General features: G+C 40.0%; 1 protein-coding gene across 2 annotated transcripts in view; it reads left to right on the forward strand.

The window, feature by feature from the left end:
- LOC137194260 (phosphatase and actin regulator 1-like) overlaps positions 1-18015 on the forward strand; it is a 53510-nt gene extending 35495 nt beyond the window's left edge. For both annotated transcript variants that reach the window (XM_067605988.1, XM_067605987.1), the window contains exons 3-12: positions 1735-1815; positions 3934-4137; positions 4605-4950; positions 6269-6468; positions 7577-7733; positions 10769-10824; positions 11944-12005; positions 13754-13898; positions 15287-15359; positions 15540-18015. In XM_067605988.1, the coding sequence (XP_067462089.1) occupies positions 1735-1815; positions 3934-4137; positions 4605-4950; positions 6269-6468; positions 7577-7733; positions 10769-10824; positions 11944-12005; positions 13754-13898; positions 15287-15359; positions 15540-15555 (1340 nt within the window). In that variant the 3' untranslated portion in view covers positions 15556-18015. The remainder of the gene's footprint in view (positions 1-1734; positions 1816-3933; positions 4138-4604; positions 4951-6268; positions 6469-7576; positions 7734-10768; positions 10825-11943; positions 12006-13753; positions 13899-15286; positions 15360-15539) is intronic.
- Positions 18016-18299: the final 284 nt, after the last annotated feature.

Here is an 18299-nt window from a genome sequence, read left to right on the forward strand (position 1 = left end):
GGAAAAACTCCTTTAAAGAAACCCTCTTAACGGGGGGAAAAATGGAAGAAACCACAGAAAGAGCAACAGAGGAGGGATCCCTCTCTCAGGACAGATGGATGAGCAATAGATGTTGTGTGTACAGAATAGAACACAAATTACAGAATACATTATTGAACAAGATAATAAAATTATAATGGATTCATAATATATATGAAGAATGTGATGAAAAGGGAGCCAAGCAGCTTTCAGGTGCCACCAGAAAGGACCTGAGCCACACGACCTCCATGAACATGGAGACCTGGCAGGAGGATAGACTACACATGCACACAGAGGAGACTCACATAACACCATTCACGTACAAGGGAGAAGAGATGAGAAAAGACATTATTCACAGAGGGGAGGGAGAAGGATAAAGACATCATTCAGAGAGAATGACAGGAGATGAGGCTGAACTCCAGCAGGATGGAGAACCAGATCCAAAATCTCAGGAAATGGCACCGACAGCCAGGGAAGCAGAGCGGTTCCAGGATGGGTGCTGGTCCAGCAACAGATGACTGAGAGACAAGAGAGGACAGGAGGAGAAAATAGGGAGAGAGAGGGGCACACAGCTCAGACGCTCATGTGCTTGTGACTAAGGGCAAGGGAAAGAGAGGTTAAGCTGTCAGTATATTCATGAATCCACTGAGGATGTACTAGCATTGAACATGCCGCTTTCTGACAGCCAGCACTCTTGGGTCATATGTAAAGCATACATGGTACAATCTGTGATCTTCCTCTTAACCAGGAGCTACAGAGGCCTGCGGGGAGATTCCTGTGCAGTGCGCTAAAGTGTTGTTGCTGATCCTCATTTCACATTCCTAATTGGTTTCTATGCAGGGGTAGATTTTGAAATAAGCAGCGTGATTTTTTTTTTTCTTTTACTGCTTTTGTTCAGCCTGCTGATCGAAGACATTATATGCATCTACTTTTGAAGCCTATAAATAGAAGCAAGCGGTAGCTATGGGACATGCCATCTTGTGCATAATGCATTACTATGGAAAGTGTGCTTCATCCTTTATCTCTTTTGTTCATCTATGCCCAGTTTTTTAAACTTTAGCTGTTTAGAAGAGGAGTCACAGTTTGACAGATTGTTATCCCGAATTTTAATACCGCTATTCTGCCGGCTGAAGTTGCTTGGAATTCTGATCTTTTATTAGATAAAAGATCAAAAGATGTACCATTAGACATACACACATGCACAGCAAGACCAATAATATACTGCAGATACAGTAGTGTTATGGTACATTTGTAAAAAAAAAAATGCATTTAGATAAAGGGTAAGTCTGTTGATATTCTGTATTTTTCTTATTGTCAACAAATCTCATAAAAAGATGAAAAAACAACAATGAATTGATCCTGTAACAATAGTTATAAGATCAATAAGAGCACTTATAGTTTCTTTGGCCAAAAGCCTAAAAATCTCTAAAATCTCCCATTAAAGTAAAATATTTCCCATTAAAGTCCCATATCATAAAGGTATTGCCAATATCAGTGGTAAAAATTCACTAAATACAATCGCTCATGATTATCAAGTGTTTTGTTCAGGGACCTTTGTCACTCACCAGAGATTTTTTTCTTAATCTTTTTCAGTTTTTTTTGTCTGCATTGGTTGTCCAATATGCAACAAAGAAGCAAGTCTTACTTACTACTTAGATTGATAACCACATAAAGTGTGGAAAATGACTGACATTGTTCTCCTTTACCCCCCCTCAGCGTTGGAGAGGAAGATGTCAGTGCGACAGAGTAGAGATGAACTGATCAAGAGAGGAGTGCTGAAGGAGATCTTTGAAAAAGGTGAGCTATTTGATTATAGCCTATATGATGAGTCCCTTTTGTACGATTTAATAGAGCTGGAAAAAGTCTCGGTTTTATCTTGGTTGTAAGTTGCAACTGCAAGAAGGAGTAACTGTGTCGTATTAAACTGGAAGGTCTTAAGTTATTCATCTCTTCATTAATCAGTAGTCTCTGAAGTGCACTCTTCAAAATTTGGCACGGGGCATCTAGAGATATAATCTTTCATTATAGAAAGTTTGTAGTGTTCTATAAAACTCTTTGATCATGATTTGATGTGCCTTAGACATCTCATAATCAAAGCTGGAGAGTATATTTGAGGTTGACAGGCTGTTTCATGCCTCAGGACATGGAAAACAGCTAAGAAACTGAGAAAGTCCATTGACTCTTGCCAAGATGTGAAGAGAGCCGATGAGAACAAAACTTGCCTTTTTTAACAATAATTTATTGTTTTACAATTTGAGCTTTTTTTTTTTTTTTTTTACAGTACAAGGACTCAAAGACACAAAGTTCTACAAATTGACCTAAATTAAGTACAAATATAAATAGAATATTCATAGCCTTGCCTACTTCTCTTTGGCTGTAAAAACCATGGACACCTTTTGCATACAATCACCATCCAGCATAGTAAATTGGTCTAGATTGAATAGCTTGTATATCTCCCCTGTTTTTGCACATGTACTCAATTCTCCTGCCCAGTGACAATGCACTGTAGTTTCCATGATCAAAAAAGCTTCTGTGCACAGCTTGATAGATCAGCAGTGGCTATTTTTATGTAACCTGACACGCCAGATGGTTGGTTACACAGAATCATCTGAGAAGTTGTCCTTGGAAACTGTTTGGAAAAGGGCAGGCGCTTTCAAAAAATACTTGGCAGGTGATTGGATGAACCATCTGTCTATCACCGTCTATCACCGTCTATCACCGTCTTAACTTACGAGGCAGCTGGATTCGCAAGATCACGACAGAATCCTCATAGGATGCTGATTGGTGAGAACCACTGGTGGTTGGGACACAAGCGCATAACTTGAAACCTGAAAAAATAGGTTCTCCTGTGATCTCATGATGTTGTGATCTTGCGAATCCAGCTGCCTCACAAGATAAGTTTTTATGCACACAAAGCAAACATTTAGTAAATGCAGCTTCATGTCTCTGACAACTGCATGAAGTTACCAGCATTGACATCTAGATACACTCTATATAATTAATTCCTGTTTCAATTCATTTCAATTCATTCTGCTCTGGTATGCTCAAAATAGAAATGGATCCGTAGGGGGCAAAAAAAAAAAAAAAAAAAAAGGAAAAAAAAATTTAAAAAGAAAAGAAATCCCATAATCATGTGATAGACTGCTGGATTTTAATCAGCTTTAACTCGTCTCCACCTTTGACTGGCACACAGTGTGCCTGGATTTAATGTGGCATACACCGGTCCAACCCACAAGTCTCAATCGCTACCATCTCTCCATGTCTGTACTCAAATATGATCAAATCTTATCCCATAGAGAGGCTTCAAAATGAGGGTCTTTGAATGCCTACCCATATGACCGTTTATTACAATAACAACTTCTGGCTTGAATTTTTCAAGTTAATAGCAGAAAAAATAGCAAAAATACCTTAAAAAGACTGTCTGGAAGTTTTAAAAAAAAAAGTTTAGAGATGAACCCTCCTCCCCTAATCTAGCAGGGGTAAGCATTCTTATGGTTTTGTGTTCAAAAGACAGTTCGGCTAAGGTTAAGTGTGGGGATTGGGGCTGGCTCCCAAATGCGTTGTTTGTCTGAATATGTGAGCGGCATGGTGAATAGCACTGTCATCCTTAAAATGTGATCATGCAAAAACCATCAAACAGCTCAGTGCTGCAAAAGAATTAAAAGGCAAACATTCTGTCAAACTGCTTGGATGACACTGTTCCTTGGTCTGTTGTGCGCTGATAAAAGGCTCTTGGATTGTTAAACAGTTTTAAGTTTTGAAACAATGTGGGGGGAGTCAATTCAAAAAGCTAACACCCCAAGTTAGACTTTGTTTTCAACTTTGTTTGAACTGTCTTCTCGCGAAGTGTCATACTTGTTCAGTCAAGCACATTTTTGACGCTTGTCACTTCGTTTGTTTCCTCCCTCTGTTTAGCAACCGTTGAATTCCGATCCTCGATGGACGGCGGCATCTCCACTCAGGAGCCCTCTATGAAGTCATCTATGGTCCTGCCCACCAAGAAATCTGTCACCTACTTAGGTGACCTTCAGGATACCCCAGCCAAGCTGCCCCTATACCACAAGCAGCCTCCTGCTCTCCCTCCAAAGCCTTTCTCTAGGATCCCAAACCATAGCACAGGTCAGTTTGGTTACACCACTTTAATCACTTCAGGCTGTTTTCTTTTATTATTATTTTTTATTACCGTGCACCTTAGGAACATTTCACATCCTTTGTCTGTCAATTAAAGTGAAATGCTCCTACAGTAATAGATAGTGAGCACTTGTTTTGACAGATGAGGCATGCCTGCTTTTGTTTTAAACCCTACCTGCGTTTCCACACATGTGCACAGGATTATAGTAGTCTCATTAAATTCCCCCGTGGTTAGGTCAGCTGGGCTCTGTCTGTCATTGTCAATCTGTCAGTCAAATGGAAGTGGCATTACCCTGGCCTAATTCTCACCACTCTGCACTGACGTCTGAGCCTTGTCTGATCATCCATTAGCTCTGTTTGTCTGTCTGCCCCAACCAAAACATAGTGCATGTAATGTAATACAAATTAACCCAGTAGTTTATATGTCTTTTTAAACTGAGTTATTTTCTTTCTAGATTCTTGCCAGCCATTGAAGTTGCCCTATATGCCCGGGGGGAAGCACTCTCCTCCTCTGCCTCCCAAGAAAGTGATGATTTGTGTGCCTCCAGGGGGGCTGGACTCCACCACTTCCCCCTCTCCATCCCCTAACCCCCTCAGCACACTCTCCCAAAAGTGTGCCCCTCCCCAGGGCATGCCAAGCCACCACGGCACCTTGCTGCCCTCCCAGCTCGCCTGTCTGTCCAGTCTTCACCAGAGCCACGGCCATCCGCTCCAGCTTCAGTACGGCAGCTTGCACGCGCCCAGCCGCATCATCGAGGAGCTCAATAAAACCCTGGCGCTCTCCATGCAGAGGTTTGAAAGGTTAGTCGCCATCAGACATCAGGTCATTAAATCTGATTGTCCTCCAGTGAAGTTGGATAGGGATTATAGATTGGCCTCTGTTTGACTCCCCATCTGTACATCACATATAATATCTTTGTTGGAGTTTGGAATGCGTCAAAATTTCATGTTGGTATTATACAAATTACAAAGATGGAACTTATGCTATACTGATTGGCCCAACAGTTTTCTGGTGCCATTGCTAAAAACAGCAGTAATCAGAGTACCGTAAATACCAATAATAATATTATAATTAGCATGAACCATCCTGTTTATTGGGTTTTATTTTTGCGGCAACTTGTCTGCTACTTTCAAATATATCCCGGCGTTATTGAGGTCGCGTCCTGCCATGTAGCGCTGGTGTACAGGTCTAAATCAGTACACTGCCTCACAGGGCAGCATGGCCTAATTTTAAAGTAAATGTGTGTGTGTGTGGGCACAGGCTCATGGAGTAGGCGTCCCTCCAGCAGTTGGACTGACATAACATGACCAGCTGCTCTTTACAAGAGCGTGTTTCTTCGTATTTGGAGAAAAGGGACAGGATAGCGGATTGGACATTATGTAACCTCTTACATTAGGATCTCTTTTTCACCAAAACCATTTGGGCAGGGATAAGGAAGTAATGGTCCTGACATTAATCACAATTAGTCTGAAAGCCTGAAATGCTTACATAACAGTTGTTCATCATAAGAAACTCCAATTAGACTGATTAATCAATCTAGCAAACTATCAAATATGTCAATGATTAGCATTTGAATGTAAATGATGGCTCAAAACAAGGTGACAGAAGTTTACCTCTGTCACCTTGTTTTGAACAATACAAGTTGTATAATCAGTTATTCTTCTCTTCCACTGTGTAGTTCATAAGATTGCATGGGATTGCGTAGGACTGCACAGAGTTGTGTTTTGTGTGTATTCAGGCTCTTTGTACTTTGGTTTCATTCAGCTGAAGTTGTATATCTCCCCTCCTCTCATCCTCATAGTTGGATTAAAAACACACAAAACTGTCATTATACAATGCACCAGAAGCTCCCTTTAGTAATTTAAATTGTTTCCCCTCTCTGGGTAGAGAAGGTTTGCAAGGATAAACAAAAAAAAACAATAGTTGCTTACTATAAAACATAATACAGAGCTGGAGATGAGATATGATCCTGTAAACTGGATATTTGCCCTTACTGCCGGGGGGGTGGACAGGCTCATCCTCTTGCAGGGCCAAATAGTATGGCTACGCATGACCCATTAAGTTAATGCTCAGATTTGGTTCAAAACCAATAAGCGCATCTCCCTTTCACTTCAATAGTTCTGCGTTGCACGGCGGTGGTCAGTGCATGCAGCTGGACAGAAGAGAAGTGCCGTCTGTGATCATCGACTATGAGGATGACAAGGAGAACATGCCCAATGAGTCTGACTACGAAGATCTGCCCAGCATGTATAAGGATGAGGACGATGATGTGGATGATGACGAGGACGACGACGAAGATGATGACTCCATATTTACAAGTGAGTGGCAGCAGTCATGGCAGAGTAATTATTTTGAAAGGTCATTTGAATAAGTATTGTAATCAGGATTATCAAGCGTGATTACTTGTTTCATCTTTTTGGAAACATATTTTTGCATTTTATTTATGTATTTGGTTTTATTTTTATTTGTTTTAAGTGACAGGTAAAGGCGAGTTGTGGAGAGGGCTCATAAATGACAAAAAAAGCGTGTCTTGCCAGCAGATCTGTCTTCGTCTAGTTTGTAAGAATAGCTCATGTTTACAGATGACACATTTGCTTGACTAATCCTGATTGACAACACTGCTAGATTCACCTGAAGGCTCCTGGAACTCGGATGTAGTTCGACCTTCAAAGCAGAGACAAAATTAGGTCCACAGAAGTGTATCCAGAATCATGCTGTCACCCATGGAAACACTTTCACTCACCGCCTCTTGGCAAAACTGTGTGCTGAGCTGCTCGTGTGTTTGACACTCTGTATCCTTGTTTTCGCATGGGTGCATGTTGGGAGTTTTTTTTAAAGGTTGTGATTGGTCATGTGTGATGGAATCGCTCAATACACCATATCATGAATTTAAGGGGCAGTGAAAGTAAGAGTGGTCCTTTTTAAAAGTGCTGGAAAGTTGATTCATAATCATGTTTTTTCGAAATCTATATATAAGTATACATTTTGTGTTGTGTGCAAAACAATTGAGGACACCAAAAACATAAAATAGCAATCAGAAATCACCATAGTTTATGCCATGGTATGGGTAGTAGAATATTCAATATGTTGATCTATTTCTATTTTCTAATTGCTTAAATCCAAACGACCAAACTGAAATAAAGAGCTTAACATTTCAGTAAAAAAACAAAACAAAAAACCTCCAACATTAAGGGAGCAACAGTAATTTCTAAAATCTGATGGCAAAATTACAAACACATCTAACACATCTTTAGTTATACAATGTACAATTTTGGTGCATAATTAATCTGAAGATGATTTGTGCACATCAACTCCAAGGTATATTCTATTTGAAACATTTTGGAGATCATTTCAGTCAATGGGGATCTGTGCTTTTTATACCTGTAGTTCCTCTCATTCATGTTTGACCATTGTGTTTTGGTTTAGGTACCCTGGCTCAGAAGGTGCTGAGGAAAGACTCTCTGGCCATCAAGCTGAGTAACCGTCCATCCAAAAGAGAGCTGGAAGAGAAAAACATCCTTCCCATGCAGACAGATGAGGAGAGACTGGAGTCAAGGCAGCAGATAGGCACCAAACTCACAAGGTTAGATGCATATGCACATGCATTTTTAAACTCGAATACATTTACACACATGCACAATTTATATGCCAAATATTTTCAGCGAACCTGGTTGATGTCGCTGTAGCCAACTCACCAACCGCTGCTGGGAAACAGCACTGACTCTACGTAGCCAAACGGAGCATTTTGTCTTACTTTGGGCTGACAAAGGCTCGATATCCTGGCTAATAGAACTGTGACTCATTCCAAAGCCGATGAAAATGCGAGCCTTTTTTCTATTGAAACACTTATACATCCTTTCATTTTTTTCCCCCTTCTCAACATTGGATAAGGATAAACGCTTTATCTCGTCAAAATGAGGCTCTGAAAATGGAGCTGACCTAATTTCAGCGATGCATCACCCCTCCTCTCTTTTTTCCTTCTCTTGTCTTTTCTCTAGCGTGTGCGCTCTCTCTCTCTCTCCTCCTCCTGCCTGACTTCCTCCCTCCCTCGTTCAGTGAATCACCACGGTGATGCATGTGCCAAACTATCTCCACCCGACTCCTCCACACAGCAGCACCACGCAAGCCACTTCATATCAGCAGTTTACACACACACATACTCTACACTAGTGCGGTGTGTACAAATCACAGGAATTTGTATACATATGTCAAGATCATAGATGTGAATTCTAGTAATTGAACAGATCAAACAACGTAATGTTTTTCCCCAGCGGATCACAGGCGTCGTTTGGTTTCGCTCTGTTCTTTGAACATGTCTTGCCTGTCTGAATGAAGGGGATGTAATGATGTGTTGAGAGGAGAAAAGACAGCTGAGAGTATTGGTAGAAATGAAAGCCCCGATAGTATAATAAGATATGAGACGTGGGAAATATGGTTGCAAGGGAGGGAAGGAATATTATCCAGAGACTTTGGCATACAAGTCACTATTCCCCACTGTGATTGGAACACAGCGCATGTTCCCAGAAGGGGCTGCCTGCTTAGTTGTCATGTTCCCAAAAAGCTCTGTCATAGTGTCCTTTGCACAGTGTCATCCAATGCACAATTCCCAATTTCATGCTTTCTGCCGACAACGTTGTGTCCTGTACTGATGTGGCTTGTGCCAGTACAATCAGAATTGTTTATGATAATGCTATTCTAGGACGAGCTGACCTCAACTTGCTGTAATTCTGTTGCCCTGATTCACTGTAGACCCTTGAGACCCTTTTTATCTCAAGGGTGAAAACTGGATGGAAGGAGTTTTGTTTTTTTTCCCTTTTTTGAAAGCTGATAAGCAATGCTTCGTCTTTGGCTTGTGGTTTTAGAGTTTTGCTGTCTTTGATGTATTTATATGTATTATGTAGTATATGTCGTTTAAGAGACAGTTTATTATAGTGAGGGTTTAGCGGAAAACCTGATATACAATATATTTTCTTTAAACAGTACTCATTTATTCTTTTTTTTTTTTTTGACAACTTGGCGACAGGGGAAAAAGCTGTAAACACAGCACTTACATATTGTGCTGGCAAACAGTTGCCCATTTAAACCTCCAGAAGACTCAGATTAACATTGGCATCAAATCAAGAGTTTTGTCTCTGGGCACCTGGCAAATTAAAGTCCAATATTCTGTCTCCTTTTCACTCTGTTTCGGTCTCCATTAACTAATGAGGGAAATATCTGGCTCTTAAGCTGCTAAATGCTCTACTTGTTCACCAGTTAGTCGCTGACTTTACCTGACTGTAGTTGGTGCTGGCAAAGGTAATGTCCCGTGGGTTTATTAACTGCCGAAAACAGCCGCCTGCTGTGGCTAGACACACAGACACAGCTAATGAGAACAGTGAGAGTGAACCAAAACAGTAAAGTTGCGAACCGTAAAACCAAAACAATAAACAGACATAATCTCATTATATTTATGTTTCCATGTTCTACAGAACAGACAGACAAGGCAGGCACTTTCTTGATAGTGAGGCTGACGGTGCCTAAATTGAATCTAGTTATGATAGAAGTTGTCTGGTAAAGGGCATCCATACGGATGTTGACTAGTCTGTGCGTGTTTGTTTACAGTGGTTGCGTTCTTGCTCATGTGATGCTGATATAATGCTCAGAGTCAGACCATGCTGGGAGGCGGAGAGCTCCAGTCTGAGAGAACGGGAACCTTCAAGTGAGAGAAGAAGTGACACAAGATAAGATGAGACAAGCCAGTCTGAACACAGACCTATCCCCGCACACAGTAGTTTACAGGGTCGAGCAGTTCAGGATGGCTGTCAGATCTAACGAGATGGAGACAATCATTGATCCAATGCCTACAGTTAGGTCTACTGCCGCAGGGTCCTGACACAGTGCTATAATAAGAGTCCCCAGTTGAAAGCACTTAGAGTGACCTCTCAGAGATTGCCTTTGGGTATCTTAGTCATTTCAGCCACTTTTAAATTGAGGAAATTTGAGATTATCTGTACAAAACATGTGTTGCATTTAAAAAAAAAAAAACATGTCTTGGAACCTCTTCAGGAATATCTGGCTTTTCCTGGCCATCCTCTCTGCATTTCTTCAATGCATTATCATGCAGGTCATTCAGTTACAAGGGAGGGACTTGTAACCATGGCTGACTGAAGTGCACCTGTCAACCTGTCATGTGACAAGAGCGAAAATAAGATGTAAATCTTTCAACTGTGCAAAAAACAGTTTTTTTTTTTACTAGAAGTTAGTACTAATAAGGAAGGAAACATTGAGTTAATGCATATTTAATTCTGTTTTGGACTAACACATAACATTTTTTCCTCTAAAGCCCAGGGTTGTCAGTTGTAAAAGTACTCAAAATGCCAAAGATAACCTTGCTAGTGGTTGCTAGTGAAGTGTCAAAGCAGGGAAGTAAACACTGAGCGAAATGTGGAGAAGAACAAGAAACAGGGAAATTCTTCCACCCAGTCAAATGTTTACCCAGGTTTTCTTTCTAACAATGACAGTTAATGATGATTATTATAAAGCAGGTTGATTTGCATTTTTTTCCCATCGTATTGATTTGGTGTTGCCTCGCCGACCTCTGCAATTATGTGCTGACCATGGATGCATGTTTCTCACCAGGCGCTTGAGTCAGAGACCCACAGCAGAGGAGCTGGAACAGAGGAACATCCTCAAACGTGAGTGTTTTCAACTTGTAGATGTAACACTATCTTTAAGCTGCTACAGTGAATTCACAAGTCTGTCAAAGTGACAGAAATACCAAAAACCATGTGACGCATCATTTAACGCATCGATGCAAAGCTTGAGTCCATATGTGTAGCCTTTTGTGCATGCGGGCTTCATATAGTGCAGCCTGGTTATTTGAGAGGCCTTGTTATGTGAAAACTAGTGGCATACATCTCTCTCTTTATTCCTTCTTGGTCTGCCTTTTCATCTGAGGCAGGCAGGCAGCAGGGCTCCCTAAGGAGTCATGTCCAGAGAGACTGGTTTCATAGATCAAACACATACAGTATCAGAGAGAGGCAGTTCTGCTGTCTGGGACTCTGCGCCTTTCACATCAAAGACTGATTTACCAGCAGTTCCTGCTCTCTCAGAGGCTCCTGCATGATTGGCAGAGCGCAGGAAGAAAACACAAAGTCTAAGAATTCATGAGTGACATGTCATGTCCTCCCCATCACTCACACGCCTACAGTACCAAGGTTAAACAAACAGGGCTTTATTTTCTAGAGAGGCACTGTCTGCAATCCAAAACTATGAGTAGTACTCGAGATACAGTACGTGTTCAGCACAAGCGCAAATGCAATTTGACTGCTGAGGCTTTTTGTATACAAGAGCAGAGTCCCAGAATACCTCTTGTTTACTCTTGTCCCTTCTTTTAACTTGCCCCTCTGGGCTGAAGGTTTTTGTCTCGGTAACTGACTTGGAATTCACAAACACAATTTTGGCGAGATGTACGAATATATACTAAAAGTACAACATTTTTCCTGCTTGAAAAGAAAGAAATTTTTATTCTAACTGAAATAGGTTAATCACCTCATAAACATGGAGCAAAAAGCCCTGGGACAACTTGAAAGGAACAAGGCAATCATTCTCCCCTGATACCCATCCCTAATAGTATTAAACAGCCAATCATAGGAACTATTTTAGGCTTTAAGAAACTTATCCAGTTTAGTGTGCATCCATTGCCAATTAATGAACAATATTATGCAAATTGTGTGTTTGTTTCCCTTTCTGTAATTCTGTAAACATTCTGCTTGTGCTTATAGTCACAGTATAACACTCTTTGTTCTCCGCAGCTCGCAATGAGCAAGAGGAAATGGAGGAGAAGAGGGAGATAAAACGAAGGCTAACACGAAAGGTGAGTCCAAAATAGTTCCAAAGGTGCAAACCCACACTTGATCTTTTAAGCACTTGGATGGGGTAAATAGTTGGCTGGGATAAACAAATGCTGTGACAGTGACTCATCTACAGTGAGAAGTGAAATCTAGTGCCTTACAGGCCTATAGTGCTCATCTCCCTCAGGGGACACTGTTGTCCTTGTTGCCCTTGGCCCTTCAGCATGTCGGCTGCCAAATCCTTCGACCCCATAGGGAGGTGCTGAGCATGTTCCCATCACTTTCAATTAAATAATAACACTTCCTGCATACCTGCAGACATGCTGTTCAAAATAAATATCTCACAGCTGTTGGAGGTGTTTATTGTATGCATCACATACCTTATTGTATACAGTTTGGAAACTTTACAGCCTTTCAACACTGCATTGGTGTGTTATACAAAATGCTCATCACACTCCTATAACCATACATTTATAGAATATTGTACATGTTCTATAGATGTGTAATTTTGTATTTTAAAAAAATCAGATAACAATATATCAGCTGATTTTCACACAAGATAAACAAACATCATCATACATTTGGCATTTCTGTACTGAAATTTGTTGTAGTTTATTGGCTGCCGTAAATGCCGATATCTGCAATAAGTTGATGTCGATTGATATATCTGCTTTCAAGTAATATATTACTAAAGTCCCCCTCCATTCAAAAATATTTTTCTCCTTGTTGCTTCAGTTGCATGTTTGAGCTTCACTGTGCAGAATGATGTATGTGTAGAGTTTCACTAGAAAGCAGTTTTCACATTCATCTGCTGAAATGAAAAGTTTCTCTGTGCTCATCAAAAAGCAAGAGTTTAAGGCGTGTACCTACGAGCATGATTTGTGACATTACAACTAGTTTGGAGCCAATCGTGGTCCAAAATGTAACTTACACAAGTATGATGTGGAAACTTCAAGCCTTTAGTTCACAAACACTGAGAATGTATCTTTCGGTGAAGAAGGAGACATCTTGCATCCAGCAGTTAAACTTTTTTTAAAAAAAATATTAATTTTTGACTAGTTATCTTTTTCTTTTTTTGAAAAACCATGTTAGACACAAAATATTAGTCAAAGCAGAGGATTTTATATTAAAACATGTCTTTAAATCAAATATATCAGTGTTTAGCTCCTGCTTACAGTAACTGTAACACAAGGAATATTGCTTTGTATTATTTTTTTTGTTTGATCTCCATCTAACATGAGTACATTTACAATACAAGTTGTTGTTGTTTTTCATCTTGAATATTTTAGAATAGATTCAGTAGCCCATTTTAAGATGGTTATAATGAATGAATGAACGTTGCATGAATGTTGTTTTATCATGTTCTTTGTTTTCATTCAGATAAGAGTGGTATCTAAGAATGTAGTCCTTCAATTCTGCACTGTGTTACTTGTCAGTGAATTAAGCTGTGCAAGGGAGCTAGTGAACTGATATCCCACACATTCTAGTATATTTCTTGTGATTTTGATAAAAGACTCTGCAGGAACTCAAATGTTAGTTTAAAGCACTGATTCAATAGGTGTCCTGAATGCCAGATAGTGTGATATTGAGCTCCTCTGTGATGCACCTACATAAAAATACTGCGTGTACAAGTCTTTTATTCCCTAATCTATCTTTAAGGACTTGAATATATGCAAATAACGGAAAATAGCTGCTACCCATGACAGTGGCCAGGAATACATTACTTAGTTTTCTATTCTCAAACTCTTGTTTTTCTCTGCTCTTCTTCCAGCTAAGCCAGAGGCCTACTGTAGAGGAGCTGAGACAGGCCAAAATTCTCATCCGATTTAGTGACTACGTGGAGGTTTCAGATGCCCAGGACTACGACAGGCGGGCAGATAAGCCCTGGACCCGGCTCACAGCAGCTGACAAGGCCAGTATCAGTTACACTAATCTTATAGTTAAATTGAGATAATCTCATGATCGCTTCCTGTCTGTTTTCAAATTTCTTCAAGCCCTATTACACTCCTCTTCCCCCTCTGTGCCTCATATGACGCAAACAATAACTCAGGATGTATTCCTCCTTTCTTGTTATGGCAAGTTCCACCTCAGCTATTTGTGAGTAAACACCCCGGAGCAGTCCTGCTGCTCACTGCCCAGCGGTCCATGCTTCTGACTTTTAATGAGTTCTTGATTTTTTTTATTTTTTTTTTTGCGGATCAGAGATGCTGCCTTTTAACTGCAATGATGTGCAGCTCTGAATATGCTAGGTCACACCTGAGGACCATTCATGTGAAAATCACCGGGATTCAGCATTTGGATTATGCAACAACTCCCCTTACATAAGAGAGTAATCGGACAAGCAGTGCCTCAGGACCCCACGGCCTCAGCGCTGCACTGCTGGGATTTTTTTTTTTTTTTGTCCTGCTTGTACCATCAACGTCTAGCACAGATTTGAATATTGTTTGTTCTCCTGTCACAGAAGCATCCTCCCAAAGGCGGGAGACGTCCCCTTGAGTCATGCTAAGTAGCAAAAGCAGTGACATCACCCGGCTGGGTTGCTGTCACACATGACATTTTGAGAAGGGATGTAGAGTTAAAAAAAAAAAAAGAAGAAGACTTGGCACACCATTTTATTTCCTGGGACCTTGACTCATCCCCAATTTTAGAATTTCTTTGCAATCATCCTGCCCTTGAGCAAGGCACTCAGCCCTCTACTGTGCTATTAGTGTTACTTAGAGGCCATGATTCACTGGTCATCGTCCCCAACGTGAATGTTTATAACATTGGGAAACAGTTTTAGTCTGAGTTCAAAACCTTCCCAGAAAAGAGATGTTTTAAAATCTTAAACCACAGTGTCCCTTACTGAAACAATGATAACCCCGCTGGCTTATGTTCAAACAGCTTGTTTGACTTTTTTATGCAAGGGCTGATAACCAGTGACACCAAAATATACATACATGTACTTGGATGTTCAAAAAATAAACTTAATTGTAGAAACTTGTTATTATTTAATTGTTTTTTCTGTGTTTCAAGCTATGAAATTCCCGATATTCCCACTACATTATTAAGTAGAGTACCAGCAACAGATTGTATATTATTGTTCATGCTCTTAGATGTCTCCAGAGAAGGAAGTTGAAGGTTCTTGTGATGTGAGAAGAGAATTTGGCAGAATCATTCATGGCCTCCAGATGAATGTAAATGATGCATGAAGCATGCTAAAAGACTCTAGAGTCAGGGCTTAGAAGCTGCAGTTTGTGTACTAAGCCTTTGCTGCTTCTCTCTCTCAATCTTCCCTCTTTTTTTTTTTGTCCTTTGCAGGCAGCTATACGTAAGGAACTCAACGATTTCAAGAGCAATGAGATGGAAGTGCACGAGTCAAGTCGCCATTTAACCAGGTAATGTGCACTTGAGCAGATCTGTAGGATTCACTCATTTGCATGTGACCATGCATGCCTGAATATCACTTCATATACAGCTATTCACGTGCTGTAGGTATAGGTTGTACAGCGCGCATGGAGTTCTAGCTTAGGTGATGAAATTTAGTGAAATATTCCTTTTCATGTTTATATCTTTAGGTTTCACAGACCATAGTAGACCACCACTGTCTCGAGCGGTGCCGGAGCGGCGCTCTCCTCCACTGAGAACCTTAAGTGCTGGACAGTAAAATGGTGCCCGTTTCTACAATAAGGCCATGTCTTCAGAAATGCCTTTTCAAGACCCAAACAACTGAGTCGGTACTACGCCCAAGATGCAGACACCCACTACTCCATCCACTGTAGTAGCACATAAAGACTCCAGTTGATTCACATCGCCCCTCAGTGGAATTTGCTCGACTGTCTCATACACCTCTCTGCTGAGCTCTCAGGCAGGCGCTCAGTTCTGTGGCGATTGGACAGCGGGACAGTTTTTGTTGATTGATTGACAATTTCTACATCTACTGAGGGCAACTGTACCTTGGTTCATCAATAACACCGGTGGACTTGTCTCTCCCTCTTCTTCATTATGCTGTCACCCCCTCTAGCCCTGGATAACTCTGTAGGAGGATGCAGGGTTGATCATTCTGAGCTCACTACATCAGCAGGGGATCCATCTTCACAGCACCTGCTGGGACTTTGGAAACAGCTCAGAAAAAGACACATGGGTGGGAGGGGTCCACCATTAGAGTCATGTGCAATATTTTATTTCTCTGCTTCTCCTAGGCTATAGCATCCCCTGGAGTTTCCCCTGTGTCATTACTATGTAGTCCTGACTTCCCTTCTTCCCTCATATGTTCTCACTGTACCGACAATGTTGTCATCTAATTGCTAACTGTGAATCTGAGAGCTTGCACTGCACTCTCTCCAAATGTACATTTTGTTTATACTGAGGAAGGAAAGTTACATTTAAAGAAGAATCATGCTTGACCAAGTTTCATTCATGTCAGAATCTTATAAATTTAATGTAGAAAATTGCAGCTGGCAGATATATTCTGGTTCCAGTGTGTGCAACAATTATGTGTTTTATATTATTTTATCAGTTTTTAATTGTTTTTGATAGAGGCACTTGGATCATAAATGATAAATTTACATGTCTTTACGTGTCCCGGCTCTTTGGACGGAGTAATTTTTGGAATTAATACCAAGAGCTAGGCTCACCACGTTGGTATATTTTACTTTTTTTTGTTGTTGTTTGCAGCTGTATGTTTAATGATCTTTGCTCATAATGTGCATTGTATTATACACTTTACTTTTATACTCGTATCATTATAAGCTTTTGAACAAGCAATATCCTTTTGTTTGTAGAGAAAAGGTTAAACTGCAGGTGTCCCCTTCATTTTTTTTTTTTTTTTTTTTTACTGTGCTTCTACACAACGCCTCACTTCAGGGTTTTAATTTTCTTTTATACTTTACATTAGGATGGCTTTATTCAGGAGGACTTTTTCTGCATTTTGTCTTGACTGAGCCACTAAAAAATATCTGCCTCTCGTTTAAACAAGATTCGATTCAACCTCAAATCCTACGTTCGAACACGATGATGCATTCACAATCCTAAAAAAAAAAGATGAGCACTGATTTTAGTGGATTAATTGAGTCAGGATTTTTAAATTTGTATCGCTGAAATCCTTTGCACTGTTAAGAGGTTGGCTTTACAATGGTCACTGTTTTAAGGTCAGGGCCCAAGTGTGTAAACTATTGTTGGATGTCTGATCTGTGACCACTTTGTCTCTTTTATTTTAATGGTCTTGTTACTTGATCACTGATCCTACACCAGTATTCCAATGCTCACAAGCTTTATGTACACAGAATATTTTTGTTATTTTTTACTGAATTACTTTTAAAGTTGCAATATGAAATTCTTGTTTGTCAGATGAAGAAACGTAGTACAGATGAAAGGCTATGGCCACCTTCTATAATACATCTGACCGCAAAGGAAAATGTGTTCTCCCTTATTTTCAAGATCAGTGATGGCTAGATGACCCAATAAAACCTGAGAACTGAGAACATAGACAATTGTTTTGTACTTCATGGTTTATATGTATGATAACAGGGGTTTTATTTCTCTTCAGAATCAATGCACGGGTTATTCTCATGTCACCTTGCCCCTTTTTAAAAATCTAAAATTCATTGGGTCATCTAACCTCAGAGACGTTGAAATGTAGGGTACTTTTTTGTGTTAGAACCAGCTTCTGTATGATTCCAGCATCACGCCATTTTTGAAATTTTCCATCCATAGGTTCCATACAATAGAGCATAATAGGAATGAATTTACACAAATACACTCCAGTTCTCATTGTCAGCTCTCAAGAGAGACCACCTGAGCCACTGGGTTGAGCATGAGGTTTTCCATTTTGCTGGAATCAAGGAACATGAATTCAGCAATAATCTGTTTCCTTTTACATGTTGGTGGAGCATCTGATGAATTTGAAAGTGTTCCTTTTTTTTTTTTTTTTTTTCATTTTTGAAATACAGAATACCATGTAAAGGATACATCATGCCAATTAAATTCCATTTCTGAATGCATTTGCACTGTATGCATTATCATTTTTGAGATTAAAAAAAACTCATCCCTGTTCATGTCTTGTTTATCTTACAATTTTGAAAGCTACTGTTATTGGTACTGACACATTCCTCTGGCATTTTACCTGTTAGGGTTGCCATAGAGTACAGTATTTGCACCACTTTAACATTCAGCTACATCTGAACTTATTGACAAAACGATAATTCTTTCAGGTATTTGCAATCACTCTTTCTTCACAAATTTTATTCCCTATGTTACTTATATTCTCCTGCAAGTCCAGTATTACTCCAGTAGTATATTGTACTTCATAATGTATTTAAATATAGATAATGACAGTT

This window comes from Thunnus thynnus, chromosome 12 (genome assembly GCF_963924715.1).
Source record: "Thunnus thynnus chromosome 12, fThuThy2.1, whole genome shotgun sequence".
Classification (NCBI taxonomy): Eukaryota; Metazoa; Chordata; class Actinopteri; order Scombriformes; family Scombridae; genus Thunnus; species Thunnus thynnus.